The sequence below is a fragment of the Ostrea edulis genome, chromosome 2 (assembly GCF_947568905.1).
Source record: "Ostrea edulis chromosome 2, xbOstEdul1.1, whole genome shotgun sequence".
NCBI lineage: Eukaryota > Metazoa > Mollusca > Bivalvia > Ostreida > Ostreidae > Ostrea > Ostrea edulis.
In genome coordinates this window covers 73,615,447-73,636,403 of record NC_079165.1, presented here as the reverse complement: position 1 = coordinate 73,636,403, position 20,957 = coordinate 73,615,447, and the positions used below count along the sequence as shown (strand labels likewise).

At 34.4% G+C, this 20,957-nt stretch overlaps 1 protein-coding gene across 4 annotated transcripts in view; it reads right to left on the bottom strand.

The window, feature by feature from the left end:
* Positions 1–13,336, bottom strand: part of LOC125678912 (epidermal growth factor receptor-like) — a 57,016-nt gene extending 43,680 nt beyond the window's left edge. For all 4 annotated transcript variants that reach the window (XM_048917715.2, XM_056157222.1, XM_048917714.2 and 1 more), the window contains exon 1: positions 13,150–13,336. In XM_048917715.2, the coding sequence (XP_048773672.2) occupies positions 13,150–13,252 (103 nt within the window). In that variant the 5' untranslated portion in view covers positions 13,253–13,336. The remainder of the gene's footprint in view (positions 1–13,149) is intronic.
* Positions 13,337–20,957: the final 7,621 nt, after the last annotated feature.

The window sequence follows — 20,957 nt, the reverse complement described above, 5'->3', positions numbered from 1 at the left end:
CGTCCTGTTCACCAAACAGCACCAGTCATAATAAAATTTTACAGATTCTCATGTACAAATCATTTCTCCATGATGGTACTGTCATAGTTAGGCACAGCAGACACTTGATATTCAAATACCTTTATGAACAATGAAGGGATGACTCAAGGTATTGTGTTAAAGGTGCGACAGTGAAATTATAGACCAGCAAATGAATTAGCATGTTCAGCGTAGTCTAGTTTACACAGATATTCAAAAATTGGTATATTTTACAAAGATTTTCAAAAGATTAAAAAAAATCTTTCTATTCCTGTGCATACTATTACTTTTTATCAATGAAGAAAATCTAGTACAGTGATGAATGGACCTCGAAAGACTGCAAAGAAATACCTAGAATTGTACAACTATTCATCCTCCAGAGGTTACCTATATAAAAGAATGAACATACATGCAGACAAGAGGTCCACAGGCCTCATCAGTCACCTGAGTATCAAGAGTCCCTAGGCAATGAAATGTATAATTTTCTTGTTCTGCATATTTAAGCTACATTCCAATATTAAGCAGCAGTATAAAACAATATGTATGCAAAATATACAAACTGCCCCCAGAAGTGCCCATACTGATGAAAGACTTCACATAATATGCTACATGACCATTTTGGACCCACTTGGAAATTAGGAATGGACTAACATATCAGTATTTTTTAGCGATATGATAACCGATACTGTGAGCCCTATGTCATTTAATCTTAATAGATATATGCGATATCTCCATTATCATAATAATATATTTTCTGTTGTGTTCTAACATTGTAAAAGTCGTCATTTGATTGGTCAAATGTGAAAGGTGAAATAAAATGACCTCAAACACAATGCTGTCAGATCCTTCTCCAGTATAAGGTTAAATAAGATTCGATTTTAATTAGATTGATAAATATCACATATCCTTTCTCTGCAGTATTGCAATATGTATCATATTGAACTTTTCTAAATGATACCCAGCCCAAGGGCACTTCATAAACAAAAAAAATTAAACCAAATAAAGAATAGTTTTTGTTTGATATCAAATATGCAGATGACAGTCATCATGCACAAGTAATATTTGTGAGCAAAAATTCTAATTATCCGGAGTAAGCTAACAACTTAGGCACATGGTTTTGTCCCCAATATATTTTCAATTCTGGAATTCTTCATTCAACCTTAAAAAAGTTCTATGAAATCAATTAAATAATCAAGATGTATCAATATACAACTGGTTTGACCCCCTACGGAGATCATAATAAGGATCTGGAATTTGTTACAGTCAACCTCAAAAAAGTCTGATGAAAATCAAATAAATAACTGGGATGTATCAATACACAACTGGATTGACCCCCAATGGAGATAATAACATGGGTTTGGGTATTGTTAACTAGCTATTTGCATTCCATAATCTGATAATTCAGACATCAAATCAACCAAATCAGAACTAAGAGGAGTGTTTTTCTCTTTCCATTCATCTTTCACTAAGAAAACAAACTTAACTTTTTTCAATATGCAAATTTACAGTTAGACTTTATTGAAATGTCATCAGATCTCAGATTTCTAGTCTACAAAGTTTAGCAAGTGAATTTTTTCTTATCCTAGTATGAATACCCAACTATCCGTGCTTTCGTTTTTTTCTGTCTATGAGGGATAGGTCTGTCAAGTTATCTTCAAATGGTACACCATTTTGAAAAGAAGGTTGCAACTTATTATCAACACCATGGATAACATACACATAGGGTTATCTCAGTTGCAATATATTTAAAAAGCCCTAAATCTAAGTAATCTTTTGTACGCAAGTAAAAAGACCTTTTACACGAGAGGCCCATGGACCACATCACTCACCTGAGTCGCCTTGGCTCTGTTGTCATGATTTTCAAAAGATTCTTTTTTTTCAATCTTTATTCTCATAAAAAATTTGGACCCATATTGTGGCCCCTTGACCCTAACCCCAAAGGGTCATGACATAAGCAGACTTTGATTCATGCAACATGGGAATACCTCAATACCAATGATTAACATGACTATGCTGTGTTAGAGGAGCTAGGTCACAAGATCAAAGACCAAGTATAAAATGAAAGATCTTGCCATAAGAAATTTATATACGTAATATGAAAGCTATACCTTAAATAGTTCAGGAGTTAATGAATAGGTTAAATTTTCCTTAAAAGTAGCACTAGGTCAAACCCCAAGGTCATCATCATATGGTTACAACAACTTTGGTACCATAAAAAAAAATCTTGGCACAAGGAATGTGCATATGATGTATAAGAGTCCTATCACACACCATTCAAAAGTATTGAGCAAGTTTCAGACAGACAAAAGCAATATGCCCCCCCCCACTCCCCCCCCACCAAACTAAAGTTGCAGAGGCGTAAAAAAAAAACTTGAATCCACACAACTTGGGAACATTTGCATTTTGATATAATTTAGAGTGGCCTACTACGGTTTTAATTAATTTCCTGTATGTTCCCATATAAAACTTTGAACTCCTATTGTCGCCCCATCCTACCCTGGGGCCCTGATGTGAATAAATTTGAATTACCTGTAGATGCTTGCATATTTAAAATACGGTTAATCCTGGCCCTGCTGTTGTTAAGATGTTTTCCCAGTATATATTCCCATGCGAAACTTTGATACCCTCTCGTGACCCCACCCTACTTTCAGGGGGCCACAATTTGAACAAACTTGAATCTGCACTACCTGGGGATGCTTGCATATCAATACCTCTAATCGTGGCTCTGTTCTTTAGAAGAGGATTTTTAATATCTGCATGTAAAACTTTGATCCCTTATTGTGGACCCACCCTATACCCTGTGGCCATTATTTGAACAAACGTGAATCTAATTCCAGTCAGGAAGCTTTTAACTTTTCTGGCCACTGTTCATAATTATGACCCCACCCTATTTTTGCTTTTACTTGATTATCTTCCCTTTGCAGGGAGCATGGCCCTTCATTTGAACAAACTTGAATCCCTTTACCCAAGGGTGAATTAATTGTGCCAATTAGTTTGATTGAAATTGGTCCAGCGCTTAAGATTTTTTAAAAAGATGCTACCAAATTTTCAACAATTCATAATTATACCCACTTCAAAAAGGGTGTGACAATTTACTTTTAAAAACAGAATTGTATCCTCTTTACAAAGTATGCTTTGTGGCAAGTTTGGTTAAAACCCTGCAATTCTGGAGAAGAAATTGAAAACATTAAAAGTTTACAGACAGACGGACAGATGGATGCTGGACATTAGAATGATCAGAAAAGCTCACTTGAGCTCTCAGCTCAGGTGAGCTAAAAAGGTTTTACAATGTATGTGTTACACTTTTTCAAAATAATAACAGTCAGAAATTGTTCCATAAGGACTATGGAAGAAAAGAGCCAAACCTGATTAACAAAAAAAATCAATTTCTTTTCCTTGAATCATGAATTTCCCAATTTTCCTTTACTTCATTTGGCTGTAGTAGTAAAAGTTTCCACGAACCAATTTATCAAATGAATGTCTATTCTCTATTATTTATTAAACACAACACACTTTTACCACTGGAAAGACAGTAAGAGTAATTCAATAACATTTACATACATGTCTGAGACCTCCCAATATATAGTTTGCTTTTGTTGTTATACCCTGCACTTCTCGATTCATTCTTATGTCATCAGTATTGTAGAATTTAGTTGGGACTGTCGGAGTTGTCTCAATATCAAATACTAATACAAGCTTTGCTTAATAGTCATGTATCTTAGGCTCTTAATAAAATCGATTCCATTCCTATTCTAAAAGCTATCTCTTGGAGAATTACCCATCATAAGTGCTAAACTCCCAGAAGTACCACATCTCATCTGAATCATTTGCCCAGCAAAGCGTCTCCTGGGACCTCTTCCTACACACGGAAGATACAGGTGGGGTGTTGCTTTATTGTATGATGCTTATTTCGTCTGTTATCATCCGAACAAGGTCTGTTTTTAGCATAGAATTACCAAGAGACACAAAACATGTGAATATTATTGACACGAATATCCCTTAATTTTTTATAACTATACGAAAAGTCTCCACTTTTTAAATTCAAAAGTACAAGTATCTTCATCGGAATTTTTTCTATATTTTGCCCATACCAAGGACTTATTTTATTATAATATAATATATATATATGAGAAAATCCAACAATACCCTACTTTATTAAGGTATCAGATCTATAAAGATACAAGGCGTTGCAAAATTATATTCTCAAACATTTCAATTTCTTAAACTACTTGAATCACTGCAGACTTAAATTGATTTACTAAATCATGGAATCTTGGAGTCAAAATTTTATGTTGACCATAATCAGTTACAGGAGTACACTTCTTGACTAAAGAGATTGACTCAAATTAGAGTATTTGTTGATTTAAAAGTGTATAGCGTTGGTACAGTGGATTTCCTCCCTGTTGCTTCCAAGTCATCAGAACCCTGTGTAAAAAGCCATGATAACTCTGTACAAGTCATCAGAACCCTGTGTAAAAAGCCATGATAACTCTGTACAAGTCATCAGAACCCTGTGTAAAAAGCCATGATAACTCTGTACAAGTCATCAGAACCCTGTGTAAAAAGCCATGATAACTCTGTACAAGTCATCAGAACCCTGTGTAAAAAGCCATGATAACTCTGTACAAGTCATCAGAACCCTGTGTAAAAAGCCATGATAACTCTGTACAAATCATCAGAACCCTGTGTAAAAAGCCATGATAACTCTGTACAAATCATCAGAACCCTGTGTAAAAAGCCATGATAACTCTGTACAAATCATCAGAACCCTGTGTAAAAAGCCATGATAACTCTGTACAAATCATCAGAACTCTGTGTAAAAAGCCATGATAACTCTGTACAAATCATCAGAACCCTGTGTAAAAAGCCATGATAACTCTGTACAAATGTTCAGGTCTGGAAATTATCAAAATTTATTTCCAACTGCATTCTAGACACACCTTGTTTATCAGGAAGGAGTACTGTGCTGAAATGAAATTCACACTTGTATCTCCCTGATTTTTTTGTTATGTTACACTATATGCAGTGTGCGAAATTAACGGTGGACTGATAGACAATGTCTATAAAAAATACTGTCGGTCTATAAAAAATACTGTCGGTCTATAATGATCGAAACAGTGATAGACTAACTTAATTGTCTATAAGAAACCTGTCTGTGTTACGCAGATTTGTTTCTGCCCACCCCTTTGCTATAAAAAAGTATTCCATAACCTAATGACGAATCATTCAATTCAGAGTATTCCATTTTTAACAAGAGGAGGGGGAGGGTGGATTAAAATCAACTTGATATGTACTTTCGATTTCATCTTCGTGTACCTTTGGTCAGTTTCTTCCATCCAAAACTTGCTGCATTTGATATTGGGTTTTTAAAAAAATTAATTATCCATTTGTTACCAATAACGATCTCATTTAATCGCCATTGATCACAGTCCTTGTAATTTCTAAGTAACTTGATTGCCATTTCTACACAGACACGTTTTTGCTCTTCCGTAGGGAGTTAAGGGATTCATGACCTGCGGAACCTATCTCCAAGTAGCGCGTGACTAGTGCATTAAACCGCTTGACCATCAAAATAAAACCTTGCTTTCAATGACGACGGAATTCTTGTCACGTAGTCACCCATTACACAGTCAATGAATGGATATATCGACGATTTGAGAATTAACATTACACATTCATACATATATCTTAAAAGTTCGTAGATAAGGCCTGTTTATATTTGTATACCTAAATCAAATTTAGGTAAATTAGGTGTGAACATATAGATTATCACTATTTTAAAGGATTTAAAGACATGACGTTACTCTGTTGTATTTCTAGGTAACAATTAATATTGAATTTAAGTTACTGTAAAGTAAGTGTTTTAATAGAGTTGAAGACTTTATATATATAAAACTAGTTCAATTAGTCATATCCTTATACATGTACTAACAACTATTTTCATAGATAAAAGACCCAATTAAGCATTGTTAATTATAGAAGCACTATGTAAATCACAAATACTCTTACACAATTTTCTCCCTGTCGGTTCAATTTGGCTACATGAAACTCATTTTTTTTTAATAAAAGTTCTAGAAATGAATATTGATTGATATTGAGTATTTCACAGTAAGAGAAGTTAGATGTCTTGCAAGTTTCTTACAGAAAAATTATTTATCTCCAAAATCATGTACAGTATCAGACGCAAAAATCATTGCATGCAAATCTAATATTCATATAGTACCAGGCTTGTCTATGATAGCCTCCACAGATTGTGACTGGTATTCATATCGAGTTTTCAAAACATTCTTGAGATTAAGATGTTAGTTTTCTTAGTAAAGCTTATCGACTGCATGCTTTCTTATTAAACGTTAAGGTGCAGGCATTAGGAATTTCCAGGGCTGGTACTGCTATGGAAGGCAGCAGAAAAAGCAATGGAACTTGGCTGCTGATAACTTTTTCTGAACTTATAGAAACAGGTGATAGATAGGGAATGTGGGAATTGGTTGTTAGCTCAATCACGGTAATCAATTATGTTTCAGGTGTGGCAATATAGTTCTCTGATATCAAAGTGCACTTCATTGCCATCCTCTTCAAAGATTGATTCAGCACAAAGACATTTATATTTATAATTTATTTTCTGGAGGGAACCGTTATGAAAGTCCACCAGTAATGGCTTAATTATTAAAATTTCCATGTGTGATATGTTTGGCACCTTGATACTGCTGTAGCCAAACAAACTCAGAAATCAAAATAAACAATACAGATTCATGAAGTTGAACAGCCTCTTCCTGAATATAGTCAGAGCATACAGTTTAATGTGGTTTTGAAAACAAGAGCTGGCATATCACAGAATATTGTAATCTGCACTGACACATGTATTATGATAAGACAACATTAATATGGATTTATGCATAAATCTAAATAAAGACCGAAAGGCTCCACATAGGAAATGCGTAAGCCTTACCAAGACCCAAAAAACAACCAAACTTGTGAAAAGAAGCAGTGTTCCAATTGGGGAATTTATTGAATTATTGAATTGAATAGATTTACATTACCAATACTCAATAATGATTTTTAAGAGCCAAAGTTGGAGGTATAAGATTAAACATCATCCATCCCCCCCCCCCCCCCCAAAAAAAAAACCCAACCTATAAATACATTTTCAATAAGAAGTCTAATCTGCAAGAAATGCAACACAGATTACTATAACACACTGTAAATGACACTGGGGAATTCAAATTGTCAGAAATGGAGAGAAAAAATAAGTGTAATGGGAATAATGATTTGTGCAATATCTAATTATAAATATATAGGGACAAAGCAGACAGGTAACAAGTATAATCTCTCTCTCTCTCTAAAATCTTCATTGCTGATGAATTATATAATTCGAGTAATCTTGCAGTTAGGGGTCAATTAGGTCAAGTTTAGATGCTTGTGTAAGCTACATCAAAGGTCAGTAGCTCCCCCAAGTCACTTCTAAACAGCTAAGAGGCACTGCACACCCCAGAGGATGATGGTAGTTCCAGAGTGCACATCAGCCTAAATCTGTGATGGAAGAGAAGATAATCGGGTCTTATCTCTTCTTATCAGGATATTAAACACCTGCCAGAACATTTTGGGTTGGAGGTAACTTTATGATGCTTACAAAAATGGAGATCACTCTTCATGTTTCTGAATGCCAGTGTATCCTTTTACTGATGAAAAGCACTTGCTAGTGTGTGTCAAGAGAGCATTTTTATTTCACACATAATCTTATACTTTTTTCTGAAGCATTCCAACAGAAGATGGCATCTCATCAGAATATTTACTCATGCAACAAAAAGATCTATCCCCCCATTCTTTTAATCTTATTCCAAGTTTCTACTTCCAGCAACTTAATGAAGTGGAGAATTGCATAAGTGTAAAAGATAACATCACCTTATTATCATTTCCTGGTACTTTTTCAAAAGGTTGGCATGTGAATTTGTCAATAACTGACATATTTTATCACATTGACCTTTGACCCATATTTTCAGTGGCCTTGACCTACAAGTATGCAATCAAAGTTTTGGAATTTTTTCTTTTTAAAAAATATGTTCTGTTTTAAAGTCCAGATTTCTCAGTAAGATTTTTAATAAAATATTAAAGCAAAACTAAAGCCCCCTGATGGTATCAGACCTTGCGATACACAGGAGAAAATATCTTTCAAGCTAATTTCTTTCCACAAACTCTGATAAAGCTCTAATGTTCAGTGCAAACCTATCTGATATATGATGCAGGTATTTAAACGTAATCACCCAATTTCAATTGGAAATCTCCGTACCCAGACATGTATAAAAAAAAAATCCCCAGAATTGATTTTCTGTGTTCAGGAACATTTTCTATCAACTTCAACAAGATTGACCCTCCTATTGGTTCCATCTGCAGTTTTTCAAAGCTTCCACATGGTTTTCAATCGAGATAACCTGGGATTTGTTCAGCAAAATTATTTCTGTTGTGGGTAAAGACTAAATCAATTTAAAATACTTTGTACTATAAGATAGACAGCTCAGCCCAAAACGTAAAAAATAAAAGTCAAAGTTTTGCGAGACTGAAGTTTATATGTGTGTATGTTGTTTTACGTCCAATTCGAGAAATTCTCACTCCTACAGACATCATCAGCTTTAAGTAAAATCATGAATATTCTATGGCATCCTTAGGCATAAACCTTCTTGTTTGTGGCCTACCAATCACTAAGGATTTGTTCTATACTACTTATCATTCTCCTACTTATATGAACAAAAGCAATTAGCATTTATAATATAATCAAGTTCATATCAGATAAACAATGATATTTAATATACATATAGATCTATAGTGCAAATCTTTTTTTTTAGAACACATGTGTATAAAAGTATTTCTGATTCACATGGACAGACTGATACGATTCATATGTGTGTCCAACCTACAAACATCTAATCAGCAAGTTTGAGAAATAACATCATGTGTGGAATGTGATATTGTTCTCAGGTAAAAAAAAACAAAAAAAAACTCAAGTTCTGATCAAAATAAAAGATTTTCAATATAAATATATGAGAACTAGAGTCCATGAAAATGTTTCCACTCGACAAAATATTACACATTCACTACTAATCATATAAAATGTAGGAATGAACAAGTAACTTCTTCACATTCTTTACTTGTTTAACTTCTTCTAATGAATTGGTATGCAGAGTAACCACATTGTAAAATGTGTTACGGCTCATTGCTGTGTTTTGTTCAGATGTAATCAAACATTGACAAATACTTCAGAAGGAAAAAGTGGTACAGATTTCGGAATGAGATTTTGTTCTTTTTTTTCTGGATCCTCTCTTGGATCATGAAAACTACAGGAAGATCACCCAAACAAGCAAAAAATCAATAATGTCCCAAGCACACAGATTACTCAAATTTTACTTTCATTGCCAAATACAAAACAATAATTCAAAAATTACCCCATCTAGCAAGGTTAATTTCAATTGTTTTCTGGTTTTTAAAACCTTTTTTGAAGATGGATGCTCTTTCACCATTGACATTTTTTAAAATGTCATTAACTGCTTGAAGTGACTTCCTTCAGTAGCACTTAACGTGCAGGTTACTTGTTTAGCATATCAATCTGATGCACCAAGACTAAATGCATCTAGAGGAACAAAAATTATACATATATATATATATATTATATATATATATATATATATATATATATATATATAGAGCTCTGTTTAAAATTCATATCTGTAGCACAGAAACCTGAGCATGCTACTCTAGTTAAATATGCATATTACACATTCCTTCATAAGAGTTGCAATGTGGAGGCACTAAGGTATGTAACAACATAGACAGTGGGGAAAACACTGATTATACACCAGAACAGCTGCCAGGTATACACAACTAACAGGTGATGTGAAAAAGAGACCACACTTCAAACAACCTCTCAACATTACAAATGTCCAGTTCTTCTCTAAAAGGGAAAACCCACTTTTTGATGTAGATTCATACTGTTAATCTGAGATTTTTTTTTGAACAGTTATTAAATTCAAAAAGGTCAATGCTTTCAATTTTCTTCTTTCTTTTCTTTTATCCTTCCAATTAATGATCAAATATGATTTCCATCTCCGATCAAATTTAGAAGGATGTCATTTTTTAGGTTCATCATATTATCAATGTAGTTATAGAAGAAAAAATCTTTTTGTGTAAGGCCAAAGACCTTCAAACTCTTTCAACAAGCACTGGAAGAGCAGCAGGGGAGAAATAAAACATTGACAACTGAACTGGATCAACATATTAAGTGTACATTGACACGGGTACATCCAAGTTTAATGTACAATTTCTAAAATTCAAGTAAAAATAATTATTGACATGAGTCATTAACTCCTGTGTTAAAATTACAAAATTACAAGTTGAACAACTTGCTTGTGGTAGAGTGAAGATTTGACTGATGACAGACTTTGGACAATATACACACCCTCAACCTAAACCTGCCAGAAAACATAGCCATCATTAAAAACCGTACCAGTCCATCGCTTGTAAAAAATAATGTCTTCATTTTCATGTCTTGTTCCTCATTATGACTACAGAAGTAAAAAAACATTCTTGTGAAGGAAAGTGTTGGAATTATTGCTTTGTTCGAACTAGATTAAATGTTTTATTTCTTTCAGAATGCTTGCCTGAATTCTTGTGAAAAAACCTGTGAGTTATAAATCAAGCCTGATAATTGTCACAGATAGCCTTATATTTCACAAGTGGTGACAATGAATAATTAAAATTACAGTTCTCTGGCTTACTCGAGCATGTTCAAATCTTTTCTGCATGCATTAATAATGAGAAAAATTTCAATACACAAAACTTGTAAGCGAAAAATGTACATCTAGAGAGGATTGTTAGCCAGTATATTGACTGGATCGTTCATGATTTCATAGACAATGTTTGTGAAGTTCTAAGAAGAATCATAGTCTTGTTCCCTATCTAGATTTTAGGAGGCTTTAGAGATTTCATTTCCAACAAAATTTCTTATCTTCCTACAACAGATTTCTAAAACAGTTTCACCATTCAAACATTCTCATGTATCTCATCTTACTGCCAAAATTTACACAAATTTTGTGAGAGAAAAGACTAATGGAGTTGGCAATAGTCTAAGCTGGGCTGGGTAATACAGATTTAATTTGGTTCATCAACAAATAAACTTTTGAATGTAAATGCATGGATATTGAAATAAATTGTGAGAAGTTTGAATGCTAATTTGGTCAAAGCCAATACAAAGAATCTCAAATGTTCAAAAGTTGCTTTCAATCATTTATTTCAAAATAAATTCTAAAAAGTGTAATTGCACAAAGGGTATTTATGAAGTCAATCTTTTTTAAACTGGCGATCCATCAAATCAACCTAGATGAAAGCTTGAAATCACATTCTTAACAATCTTTAAAATGAACTGCCTGGGGGCTTGGCATTTAGAAAATAAACAGACTAAATGTTCAGACTCTTTGCTATACTGTCTTAGGGGAGAAAACTATATAGATTAGGAAAATGAGGTTCAATGCATCACCTCTTCCACTGTAGATTAAAAACATATCGAATTTACTGTTTTCTCACATATTAATTAACTATCATATAAACATCTCTAAATCTTATGTAACTCCTACCAAATATAATCTCTGTATTAACTGTTAAATGTTTCTTACAAATTTCCTATTATTGTAAGATAATACCTCTTCCGTTTATATAAAACGATTTAGTTTATAAATGCAATAAAACTGAGATCTAACTGTCTGCAAATAAAACGTGAAAAGACTTGCAAGGTTGTTATCAGTATATACAAACAAGAGGTAGTCTCTTTTGAGAAGGTAAAACTCTGCCATTTTTCCAAATTATACAAGATATCCCCCTTATGTCATTGAGCTTCATTCTGAAGTTTATGGGGAAATTCAACTTATAGATTTTAAGCAAATTTCAACCCATTCATCTGAAATAACAACAGTCGTCAGTACACAAATTGTTAGCGATTGGGTTGAAGATATTCTTCAGAGACGTCTAGGGTTTGACAGAAAATGTAAACAGATATTGTTCATGTTGTCAGCTCACAATCAACATTATCTAGTATAGTCTTGTAATCACAAAATTAAAAGGTAGGAGGCGATTGGGTTATCAAATATTAGTTTCACTACCTGAAAAAGCCATGTCGGTTTTCTACTCAGATATAACATGTGTATTCTTAAATACACCAGTTACTGAGAATACTTCAGATCTTCGTAACTGAAGAATTTTTAACCTAAAGCAATGTTTTCAAAATATTTTATTTGTTTTACCAAGATTCTTTTATCAGTGTGTGGGCAGCACTACTGTGTGTGCCACATTTCATTCATAAACCTAGTCACTCGCAAACTATGCAACTGAATCAATGATGTCAGCAGCAATACACCATGTGTTAAAAAACATTCCAGACTCAATGTCTTGAAGCTTCACCACCAGATAGGCTGATATTAATGTCACTTGTTTGTGTATAATCCACTACAGGGTAGTAAGGTCGGAGTTGATAATATGCCCAGTACTGTACGACTTGCTTTAAATAAAATACAGACTTTTCTTTTAGGGAAAAAAAAATCTTTCATATAAATCTGTAATTTATCAAAATTTGTAACAAATTACAAAACTGTTCTCATACAATACTTTACACTAAGCTATTTATATACTAGTTGATAAACTGCCAAATACTGAAATAGACAAATTTTACAATAAATGGTTCCATTATTATTAAGTGTCTCTTAAATATTTTTAGCCTTTAGACATGGGTACCTGCTTGGTATTTTTTTACAATCTCGATGAAAGACAGTCAACTGAAAAATTTGCGGCATGTGTTTTCATTTCACTTTTATAATAAAGTTAATATGAAGGCGCGATTTAATGTGTATCGACGCGTCCAAGTTCATAATACGTTGGTGACCTATTTTACCTGGGACCTCTTCGATACCCCAACAAGGTAAACTAAATAAAATAGTGACAGAATGACCTATCACTTCCCTAACTTAATTAATATAAAACCTTTCTGACATCATTTCGTCTCTCTTTTAAACACTTTCTGAAATTGCGTAAGTTTCACAACACTTTTTTTCGACAGCTACCTAACAGCAAAATTTGACAGTCTTCGCATGCTCTTACCTGGTTCCTTATATTTAGCACTTCCCGCGAATTCTCCGTTTGACAGTATTAATCCATATATCAGTAATACTAGACTGAATGTAACTAAATTCTTTAAAGCCATCTTCCGTCTTAGAATGAACAGTAAACTATCATTTTGGGTCTTCTTCGCACTCCTATAGCGTGTTTGTAAAAGTAAAGTTTTGCGATGATACGATTTGCTGAACTCGTACCGGAAATGGCGTCAGAATTATTTATCCAGTTACGCGCGTTTATTTTGTCAACAAAGAGCACGTGGCTTGGTTTTCTCTTTACCCCCAGAAAGGTTCCGTCAATTCTTGTTCAATGTAACCTTAAAAAATTATCAGGACACTTCAATTAGTAAATATATTTTCCAAATCATTATTCATAATTTTCAGTGATGGAGCGAAACAAACTTTCCAGAAAAAGGGGCGTGTTCCGAGAGGCGGATCATTATGTTGTACATAATCATATAAAATTCTTTGATTACTAGGCTATGCGTACATGTATGCTTAACATATGCCCTCCGTTTTGTACATGTGGACATAACAAAGATGTATATCATCTCTTTTTCGCTTGTAAAAATACTCTAGAGCTAGAAATAATATTTTTGATCGCCTAATCATGCAATTGACTTTGTCAATATTGATAAACTTGTCATTATGTGGTGATGTTAATATTTGCCTCTGCAAGTGACACCTTGTAATATTTTAGGGGAGGGACTTGTAAATTGTTAGAAATTGTTCCCAATCCTTTTGATTTGATCAATAAAATATGTTCAAAACAACAAAACATATGTCCTTACTTATTTCGTAAAATAGCTCCTGAAAACAAAACTTAAATCATTAGTGGATTTCTCGAAAAATTTCTGGAAATCAATGTGGGGAAATAATATCTATATATATTGTTTTGTTTTCTTTTTATCGTCATTGTACATTGAAATGTTAACAATCATGTATGCTGTATGCCCGAGAGGGCCCTAATTTGGAAATAAATCATATTCTATTCTATATTGAATTCTTATGATTATATAGCCATCTGCAAAATATGTACATTTATAAGTCGATGAATAGAATTTATTAAATCACTACTTTCATGCTAGAATATGACCATATAAATGTGGAATTTAACATCCATAAGACCGTGGTATATTTTTTCAAAGCAAACTGACATAGTACATTACGTGCAAAACTAAATCTTACTAAAATTGAAGCTGTACTATGTACGACTGACCAGGAAATCAGAGACTGTTCTTGCTTGGATAAGAGGGTCTATACGGTAATATTCGAGTGATCGGCATGCCCTGTACTCGCTGAATCCAACAATTAGCATGGTACATAAACGAGTACAGAGGCACCTGATAAGCCGGTGCATAATGTCATTTGTTAATTTAGAATAAAGGGAAACGTTTCGAACCTAATTCAACATTTTTATTAGAGGACACAAATATTTGAGTTTCACACACACACACACACACACGAACTTGTTTTCTCTCTTAATCTATATGAAATGTACACTTTTCATATTGTTGGACTTTCTTATACGTAGCATACATTGTTTAAAAGAAACTGTAACAAAAAGGGCTATGAAATGGTATGTTTGAGAGAAGGAGAGAGAAAGTAGGAAAGAAATAGAAGTCCGTGTTGTGGAATTTAGACAACAAACTGTTACTTATGTGCAAACTATTTTATTTATAAAAAAAAAACCGAATCTTTTTTACGCGCAGCGATCGTTTAAAATCAATTATATAACAGCCACGCCATCCTTGCCGCGACATGCTAGTAGATGGCATCGGTTCTAGCGTACCGAACTTTTTTTTCCATTCTTATCACATAGGTGACGTCATTTCGGTGCGGCGGGGGCAAATTCTTTCACTGTTAGGAAGCGATGTTTCTACGCACATTTCAGCTTTAGCAATAGTGATTTAAATATAAACAAATAAATAAAAACGTAATTCGGTATGAGTTTAGCTGTTAGAGCTATCACAAAACCAGCTTTTTCCACAGAGATAAGCGGCTGCAAATCGCTGATTTCAAATAAACCACAATTTATAAGACTATCTGATCACGGGTGAGGTGGGGTAGGGATGGGATTAAAAATTAAAAAGTAATGCATGCACTTAGGGGATTGAGAAAAAAATCTTGCATGATACCAAGAATTTTCTTTTATTTCCGAAAGTACCGTTCTCGGAGTACCTTCTTTTTCTCTCTCTCTCTCTTTGGGGGGGGGGGGGGGGGTATGTACACGAAGTGATGGGCCGTGTAAGACGTTTTTACAATTCCTCTTCAAATATATCTCATATAAGATATCTTATAAAACTTATGAGATATCTTCTAAAGTTTGTGAGATATTTTATATTCTTTATAAAATATCCTGTAAGAGATAGGAGATGTCTACTATTTTTTTCTTTATAAGATATCTCATCAAATATATGAGATATCTCATATACATGTAGTATATAAGATATCTCACAAACTTTCGAGATATCTTATCAACGTTTTTGATATAAGTTAAAGATATCTTATAAACTTATAAGATATCTTATAACTTTTATAAAATATAAAATATCTTATAAAAATTAATTTATGAGATGTCTTATAAGATATATAAGATATCTTATAAAGTTTATGAGATATCTAGTAAGACATAAGATATCTTATATGATTTATGATATATCTTATATGAAAAAAAAATAAAAGACGTCCTATTTTTTATTAGATATCTCATAAACTTTATAAGATATCTTTTTAAGATTTATGAGATATCTATTATAGTTTATAAGATATCTTATATATTTTATGAGATATTTTATGAACTGTAAAAAATATGAGATATCTTATAAAATTTATTAGATATCTTATCAATAATAGAAGATATCACATAAATTAATAAGATGTCTCTATAGGGGAATGAATATAAATATGGTGTACCATACGTATCCATGATATCAAGATTCAGTGGCGGATTTACGGGGGGGGGGGGGGGCGCAGCCGGCGCGCCCCCTCTAAAATTTTCAAATTTAAGGTAAATCGCGGTATCTTGTTTAGAAAAATGTACTTAACGATAAGAAAAGCAATAATGTCTTCCACTCCCGGAGAAATAGATAACAAAATCTTTTGATTTCTTGAATTACTTTATTGGGAGAAGTTAATATTTTCCAAAAACCCTTAAAATTTGCGTAATTTTTATTAATTTCACCTTTTAAAAATGATAGAAAATAGTACAAATGACTAAATAGAAGACATATTTCAAGCTCTATAAAACCTGTAAAATCCAGGAGCTTCTGGGGGCTTCCAGACCCCCTGCCTCATAAAGTGGCGCCCCCCGTAACCACAATTCCTGGATCCGCCCCTGAAGATGCAATGAGTATTCTGATGGGCATGTGCCCCGGGGTCATCCTAAGCCCACTAATTTTTTTATTGTTCAAATATCTTTAAAATGGTTCAGATTCCAATCCTTGTTGCACACGACACAGTGCACCAGGTTTTTGTTCGTCGTCAGAAAAACGTCGCTTTTCAACTCCCAATTGGCCCCCAGGGTGAGAATAAATTATTGAAACCTTATAGCACATGCATAGAGCACCACCAATCACCTCCCATAAGTTCATTTGGCTACTGCGTAGATCTGGTAACCATTTTTTTAATACCCACTTTCTAAAGAAAGTCCGGGTATCTACTGATATTACCCAAGTCTTCTCCTTCCTCCAAGTCTTCTTTTACTTTTTAAAAGCTGTAACCAATTAATTTGGAGTATGATAGTTGGTGTCCTGTAGATGTGTTATAAAGTTTTGGGACTTTGAATTTTAACCTGGGGGCCAAATGGAGGTAAAAATAATGTTTTCCATGGAAAAAAATGGTACCTAGAACTCCTGATATACCCTATGCAGTAGCCAAGTCCTCTTTTGGAAGATGATTGGAGGTGTCCTGTAGATGTACAATAATGTTTCGGAATTCTCATTTTACCTGGAGGGGGGGGGGACGTTTTTCTACAAAAACCTGGTTCCCAGACCTCCTCTTACCTTTAACTTAGTATCCAAGTCATCTTTTGGAAGATGGTTTGTAGTGTGGTGTAGATGTGCAATAAGGTTTCAGACTTTTCATTTTCAAACTGAGTGCCAAATAGGGGTCAAAAAACGACGGGGTTTTCCCCCCTGAAACAAACCCTAGTTCCTAACGCTCCTCTTTCTGCAGTAGACAAGTCATTCTTTGGAAGGTGATTTATGGCGTCTTGTAGATATGCACTACGTTTTTGGAATGTTCATTTTCAACGTGGGGGTCAATTAAATGTGGGTTAAAAAACGATGTTTTTTCAACAACAACAACCCCCCCCCCCCCCCCCCAAAAAAAAAACTGGTTCCCAGAACGCCTCTTACATTTTACACAGTAGCCAAATCATCTTTAGATTGGTGGTGTCCTATAGTAAGGTTTCATAATTTTCATTTTCACTCTGGGGGCCAAAAAACAACTTTTTTCCATAGAAAAACTCGGTTCCCATAACTCCCTTTACATTTTAAGCAGTATCTAAAACTTGATAATTGGCGATGTCCTTTAGATATGCAATAAGTTTTTCGGAATTTTCCTTCTCGCCTTCAGGGACAAATGTGGTAGAAACACGACAAACAAAAACTTGGTTCTTGGTGCATTGTGTCACGTGCAAAAACAATATATTGCTTCAAGGGTTAGAATCTCAACCATTTTGAACATATCTGAACAATAGAAATTATGGGTATTGTGATGACCCAGGGACACTTGCCCATCAGAATACTCAATACATCTTGACATATCCAGCAAAAATATACATATGGTCTAGGGTTAAGTTTGTGGTAACTATTGTGACTTCTTTGCTATAGTTAAACAGGTATGACGTAGAGTATTTGCGTGCGGGTAATACTGTTTAGTTATACACACACTTTCTGCAGACACCTGTGGTCTATCGTTGTTAACCGGGTCCGTCCGTCTGTCGCACTCCTCTTTGCAGTAACCAATTAATCTTTTGGAATATGATAGGTGGTGTCCTGTATATGTGCAAAAAGGTTTTGGAATTTTCATTTTAACCCCGGGGGTATTGGGGGGGTTGGAAAACATTTTTATATAGAAAAACCCGGTTCTTAGAACTCTTCTTACATTTTAAGCTGGCATCTTTTGGAAGATGATTGGTGGTGTCCTTTAGATATGCAATGTTTTCGAAATTTTCTTTTTTAACCTCGAGGGGCAGTTGGGGTGGTAAAACGACGAACAAAAATTTGGTTTAGGGGTCATTGCCTCAATTGTTTTACAACAATATACATGTATTTCAACAATCAATCAACGACCCCGTGGCACTTGCTCAACAGAATAATCGATGCATTTCGACAGATGCAGCAAGAATATACTTGTATATAGTATAGGATATGTGGTAACTATTGTGGTATATAGAGTATATTTGAAGGCAAACACTCACGGGTGGGTATTTCTTTCTAATGACAGCATCTAGTTTTGTTTGGTTTTATTTTAGAAAAAAAGAGAGTTGTTTTTTGCCGGGTTGCACAACGTGCACACGGCTTATAGAATGGTGAATGGCGGGCGGGCGGGCGTCCCTGTAATAGGGCACCTACTTTGTGTAATCAGCTCCCCTCACACCTCAAACTTGAAGCTCCACAAACTTTGTACAGTTGCTATGGATACAATGAAGATGTGTATGTGCCTTTTTGACAGTGATCAGACATTTTTCGAAAAACTTTACATGATTTTTTAAGCATGTCTTGAATAGACGGTACCTTTTTGTGTAATCAACTCCTCTTACATCCCAAACTTGGATACAATGAAGATGTGCATGTGTCTTTTTGAAAGTTATCATTTTTCAAAATAATTACGTGTAATTGAACCTAGTCATGAATAGACGTTACCTATTTTTGTAATCAGCTCCTCTCACAACATTTATTCGACCTCCTTCAAACCTTATACAGCTGTTATGGAAGCAAGGAAGATGTATATTACATTTTGTCTGTTTGGAAGTGATCGGACATTCGTTGGAAAATTTACATGGGCATGATGTAGTTGAACTTTGTCATTTTTAAGCATGGTACCTACTTTGTGTAACCAACTCCTCTCACAGCTTTTACTTAACATTTTTCAGACCTTGTACATTATAGATGTTATAAAAACATTGAAGATATACATATTTTAAAGTAACCCGGCCATTTCTGTTCTTAAATCGGTTTTTTAACCCCCACTTGGGCCCCAGGGTGAAAAACGAAAATTCCTAAACTTTATTGTACATCTATAGGACACCATCATTCATCTTCCAAAAATGACTTGTCTACAGCGTAAAATGTTAGAGGGGTTCTGGAAATTAGGTTTTTGTAGAAGAACGTCGTTTCTCGACACCCCCCCCCCCCCCCCCCCCTTGGTGAAAATGAAAATTCCGAAACCTTTTGCTCATCTACAGAACACTAACAATCATATTCCAAAAGAGGATTTAGCTACTGCCAGGCGCGTAGCCAGAAAGAAAATAAGCACGGCAAAGGGCCTGGTGGCCGCTGAGAGATCATGGGTTTTATGAATGACATCAACCTTTTTCTTTCTTTCTTTTCTTTCTTTCTTTCTTTTTTTTTTTTTTTTTTTTTTTTTTTTGAGTGCATAGTTGATAATTTGAAATTCAAAAAGGACGAAATTTGATTGATTGGGCATTATATTGATAAAATTATAAATCGGAACTACATAACGCAAAATTATTTTTAAGGCACATTCTCTCTCTCTCTCCCCTGAAAATGATGTGTACGCAGTTGTGTGCGTGCGTATAGGCAGCTACGCGTATGACTGTGTGAAATGTATCAGGAGTTCTATGAACCAGTTTTTTGTGGAAAAACGTCGATTTTTATTTACCCCCGTTTTCCCTCAGGGTAAAGTTGAAAGTTCCAAAACCTTATTGCACATCCACAGGACACCAGCTATCATACTCCAAAAGATTAATTGGTTACTGCTTAAAATAAGAGGAGTTTGAGGAAGAAGAAAGTGTGACAGACGGATGGACAGACGACGGACGGACGGACGGACTAGGGTAAAAACAATACACCCGTACTTTTTTGGGGGGAACCATATTGTTCTTTTAAAATACATTTCGATTTCGACCTGCATTTTTGGACCCGGGGTGAAAATGAAAATGCCGAAACCTCATTGCACATCTACAGAGGACCACCAATTACCTTCCAGAAGAGGATTAACTACTGCGTAAAATGTAAGAGGAGTTCTGGGAACCAGGTTTTCATACGCCCGTCAAAGACTTATGATATAGTATTATATGACATCGTCCATCTGTTTCTGTCCGGACCTTGTAGGCAAAATACAAAGTAATCTGTAAGCTCCAGGATCTTACAGCTTGGTACATTTAATTACCGTGGAGAAAGGAGGATGCCTATTGTTTCTGAAGGTCAGAGATCATTTGAAGTCGTAATATCGCTTTTTTTCAATATTCATGTCAATGAAAGTCAAACATACCACCACTCACATACACACATGCGTGATGGCTGGAAGATATGGCAACAGTATATTGATATATTATTCCAAACATGTACAGTATTTTCAAATTAATATTTCCAGTTCAACCATTTTGTTTTGAATACATCGGTTTCGTTCTTTGTTTTATAATTTTTTCCTTCAAATTCATAATATGTTTTCAAGTACTTAACTACGTTTTGAAATAGTAGTTTTTTCATTTGGAATATATACCGTTTGACAAGCAATATTATGAGATTCATGATTTCACTTTCTCTAGGACGACCTAGTGTTACCGTAATCGCATCAAACTTTAGTCTTTTTCTAGATTTTTCA